Source organism: Ipomoea nil, unplaced genomic scaffold, assembly GCF_001879475.1.
Source record: "Ipomoea nil cultivar Tokyo-kokei standard unplaced genomic scaffold, Asagao_1.1 scaffold0642, whole genome shotgun sequence".
Taxonomy (NCBI): Eukaryota; Viridiplantae; Streptophyta; class Magnoliopsida; order Solanales; family Convolvulaceae; genus Ipomoea; species Ipomoea nil.
The window spans coordinates 394,981-399,882 of record NW_017617070.1 but is presented as its reverse complement, the minus strand read 5'-3'; the positions used below and the strand labels follow the sequence as shown (position 1 = coordinate 399,882).

Genomic DNA, 4,902 nt, shown 5'->3' with positions numbered 1-4,902 from the left:
CACAAATTTACAAAATAAAATAATAATAATAATAATAATAATAATAATAATAATAATAATAATAATAATAATAATAATAATAAATAATAATAATAATAATAATAATAATAATAATAAAACTTTTAATTGGTCAGCTAAGACTTAAGAGCATCTTCAAGAGAAATGGTAAAATTATAAAATGGCAAAAAATGGTGTATTTTGCCTCCAATGGAGACGCAAAAAACTGTAAAATTTTGCTGATGGCCAGGTGAACAGTGTTGTGCCAAATATGGCACAACACTATTCATCTACACCATTCTTAGTTTAATTCATTTATTCCTATTTGCTACTAATTTTTTTGTTAATTCATTTTGTATCATTTATTTAATTTTTATATATTTATATATTTTGTTAAATACTTATTCATAAGTTTTATATTGTTAAACATAAATTATATCTTTTGAAAATTTTTATCAAAACGATTAAAACAAACTAATATTGAATATAGATTAATTAAAATTAAATTACATAAAACATAATGTAGACATTAAAATTTTGATAAAAAAGAATTATTTTTATTAAAATATTTAAATATATTTAAGATAATATTTGATATTATCACTACTACTATAGAAGTTACATCTAACGTCGGTTTGACAACAAACCGATATACAAATGATAAATAAAATTATAATTTCTTTAAACTATATTTAACTTTGATTTTCTACAAAAACCGACGTCGTATCCCACAAATAAAAATATAAAAAAAAGAAGGGTATAATATAGGACGTTGGTTATTTCGTATAATGTAATTTTTTTTTTTAATTTTTTAATATGAAGAATGTTAATGCTACTAGCAAGCATAGTTCTCAGAAAATGAGTCATTTTCCTTTTCCTAATAGCACATATGTTTCTACTTCTTGCAAATTGCTTTGAGTTCTTACATGTGGATATTCTAGGTTTTTTTTTTTTCTATTGCAATTATCGGTAAACTCTAGAGGCGAGAAACATTGTCTAAACTAAGGGAGAAAAGCAATTTGCAGGAAAAAGAACTTGCAATAAACTCTCAAACTAATTAACTACAAAAGGGAGGAGCAAACTCTTGAAAACATCAAAATTAACCAACATCACAAACGAAATAAAATAAAATAAAATTCTCAATCAAGCACAATAGGAATGAATCAATCCCCACACTCTGCTACCTTGCTTGATCTCACTCTCTGATTTGCTGATTGGATTGTTGAAGTTGCAAACTCCACTGCTAGATTGCATGATACAGCCTGCTCTAACTTTCATAGATCCAAAATGGTAGTATGACATCGACCAATATTGAATATGACATGAAACAAAAACATTACACTTGTTTAGCATATAATATATAAACATAAATGTGTAATCTATCTATCCATTTAGACTTTTAGTTTAGATGGAACACTTGAAAATTTTCAATGTAATAATTTAAGGAGCGTCACAAATGAATTAACTCACCGAGGAATGGTCCTAATGTCTCCAAGTTCCACAAGGGTGTCTTTGATTGAAAGCAACTCCTTGACCGCATTGCCAATCCTCATTCTGTCCCTAGGTAACTCCACCGAACAAGCTATTCCAATCTTAAAGATCAATACAAGGCATTCTATTATCTGGTTCTGAAGTACCAGACTTTGAGGTGTTGCATTAGCTTCTTTGTGGAATAGCTTTGGATCCACAATCTCAGTGACTTGCTCAAGCATGCTCATCATTCTAACATAGTTACGAAGAGTTAAGTCATTATTGAAGATATCACTAGTAGGACTTTTACTGGTAAACATTTCTAGCAAAAGGATCCCATAGCTATACATATCTCCAAATGTTGACAAATCACTTCCCATCCCATACTCTGAAAAAATTCAAATTCAAGCATTACTAGTGTTTCACAAAAAAAAAAAAAAAAAAAAAAAAAAAAAAAAAAAAAAAAAACTCTAAAATTTTTAATGTTTAAATAGAATTGATCGATTCACTCACAAAAGTTTTAAGTAGAATAGCCTACCTGGAGCTGCATATCCAAAAGTCCCTTTAATTCCTGTAGATGAACTCACTTGGTTAGATGAAGATGCAAGTGTAACTTCCGTGAGAAGAAACTTTGCTATTCCAAAATCAGCCACGTGACCAACTAAGTCTCCATCCAACAAAATATTGCTTGGCTTCAAATCACAATGTACTAAACCTGTCTCCAATTGATTATGAAGATAATCAAGTGCATTTGCCACATCAATTGCGATATTTACCCTCTGTAACAAGTTCAAACTCTTTGAATCATTATCCTCTCCTGTGTCTTTTGAGTGATTGTGCAACCAATTGTCCAGACTACCATTGATCATATACTCATAAACAATGGCCAAGAAGTCATTACCCTCATGGTCGATGCTACAACAAGTGGTCAAAATTTTTACCAAGTTTCGGTGCCTAATTTGCCTCAATGCTTCACATTCTGCAAAAAAGCTCTTGGATGCTCCTCTCACTTGAAGCTTGAACACTTTAATTGCAACTATTCCCAAACTACCATCAAGAATGCCCTTGTAAACCGTGCTAAATTTTCCAAAACCAATTATGTTAGATTTAGAAAATTCATTAGTTGCTTTCTGGATACTCCAATATGACAACTTAGGCATGAACTCTATTGTTGCATCCAACGTTAAAGGCTGCTTGTTCTTCTGCTTGTAAATGAACACACTGAGAGACACAATTATGAGCAGAATCAAAGTCCCACTCGAAATTAAAATTGCCAACTTTTGAATATGGGACAGATGTTGTCTCTCTCCTTCTCTTGGGCATGTTGGCAACCCAAATTGTGGAATACCTCCACAAAGGTTGTTACCAACGAGCTCAACTTCAGTCTTGTGTTTAAAAATCCCTTCAGTAGGTATCTCACCTTCCAAATGGTTAAATGATAAATTCAACCGCTTCAAGTAGTGAAGTTTACCTAGAAATTCTGGTATTTCTCTTGTGAGGTTATTACAAGATAGATCTAAAATTTCTAGGCTTTTTAAAAAACTGAAAGAAGGAGGGATAAATCCATGGAAAAGATTATGATTGATGTTGAGTTCAATCAAGCTATTCAGTGCACCAATGGTACTTGGAAGTGTGCCTAAGAACATGTTGTTTGAGAGGTTTAGTGACACCAAATTTTTTAACCCACCAATCTCTACAGGAAGAGGACCTGTAAATTGATTGTGAGAGAGGTCTAAATACACAAGTGATGTGAGGAAAAATTTGGGAAAATTTCCTTGGAGTTTGTTTCTGGAAAGATCTAATTCCATCAAAAATTTAAAATTTCCAAAACTTATCGGTATTGTACCTTGCAACTCATTGAATGGTAGGTAAAGCTCACTAAGAATAGAAAGATTTCCCAAAGAAATTGGAATCTCACCAAACAATTTGTTTCCTTCAAGGTTTAAACCAATGAGTTGTTGAAGGCTTCCCCATGAGCTTGGCATAGTACCGCCTAGCTGGTTTTCTGATAAGTCTAGGTATTGTAAGTTAACAAGAAAACGAATTTCAGTGAGAATAGTACCACTTATGACATTTTCTCCAATGAGAAACTCCTCCAGACTTGAAAAGTTTGCATTGAATCTGGGCAAAACCCCTCCAAAATTGCAGTTCTCAAGATTCAGGACCTCTAGTGTAGCAGTAATATTGAGAAGAGATGACATGAAATCCAAATCAGTGGATTTTCCATTACCAAGTGGATTATCATATATTGAAAAAAACTTTAGGCTAAGTCCACTAAATGACGGTACCCCTCCATAAAAATCATTATTACAAACATCAAAAGAGTTTATTGCTGTGGCATTTGACATTGAGATAGGAAGTCTTCCTCTTAAAAGATTAGAACCAATATCAAAATGCTGTAGATTTGGAAGGGTAGAGCCTAAATTTGAAGGAAGATATCCCTCAAGTTTATTTTCTGATACATCAAAAGTTACCAATGATGAGAGATTGAAAATGGATATGGGAATGGTAGAACTCAGGTAGTTATTGCCTAGACCAATAAATAAAACTTTCTGCAGGCATCCAAATGAAGTAGGAATTTTTCCCTTGAAATTATTTCCATAAAAAGAAAGTACCTTGAGTGATGAAAAATTGCCTACGTAAGCACGTATCTCTCCCATCAAGTGGTTTGTGTTAAGCGAAAGGTACTCAAGTTTGGACAGTGATCCAAACTCCAAAGGAAATGTACCCGTTAGATTATTCTTTCCCAAAAAAAAATCTGTTAGACTAACACAATGTGAAAGGTTTTTTGGAATTTCACCTGAAAATACATTACTTTCCAGAACCAACACACTTAATCTTCTAAGTCTACCCAACTCTTTAGGAATTATACCTGCTAGAGTGTTGTTGTCAAGCCACAATTCTCTAAGAAAACTCAAGTTCCCAATTGCAGGGGACAAAGAGCCTTGAAGATTGCTCGACCTCATATGGATTGTTACAACTCGTTGGTGTTTGCGACCACAAGTTATTCCAACCCAATTACAGCAATGGGTAGACTCATTCCATGATTGAAGAGGATCTCCGATGATGTTGTCCTTGAATGAAAGTAATGCTCGGTGATCAGAAACATTTCCGGGCAGGGAGAAGGAAGCTTTGCAGAGGAAGGCAAATATGGCATATAAACAAAATAGGGAGGAGTTCATTTTGTGGAGAAGATAAAAACTTTATTATACTGAGTGCACTGGGACTGGGTGGAAAGATCAGAGTATATATAGAGCTCAAGAATACAAATTATCCAAACCAGAAAAAATATCTCTATGTTTTTTTATTATCCAAACCAGAAAAAATATAAAAAAACACTTTTAAAAGTTGTTTTTCAGGTTTTTAAAAGGTCTCTTAATCTTGCTTTCAATGTTTAGATGGAGTTTGAATTCCATTGAAAACCTAAGCTGTTAT

General features: G+C 32.8%; 1 protein-coding gene across 1 annotated transcript; it reads right to left on the bottom strand.

Annotated features, from left to right (window-relative positions):
- Window positions 1-1,084: 1,084 nt before the first annotated feature.
- LOC109174387 (probable LRR receptor-like serine/threonine-protein kinase At3g47570) lies at window positions 1,085-4,649 on the bottom strand. Its single transcript, XM_019323626.1, has 3 exons — window positions 2,006-4,649; window positions 1,468-1,855; window positions 1,085-1,268 (listed from the first exon to the last, which is right to left on the bottom strand). Exons 1-3 carry the CDS (start codon window positions 4,647-4,649, stop codon window positions 1,265-1,267), a joined length of 3,036 nt encoding a protein of 1,011 aa, XP_019179171.1. The 3' UTR covers window positions 1,085-1,264.
- Between the last annotated feature and the right edge of the window lie 253 nt (window positions 4,650-4,902).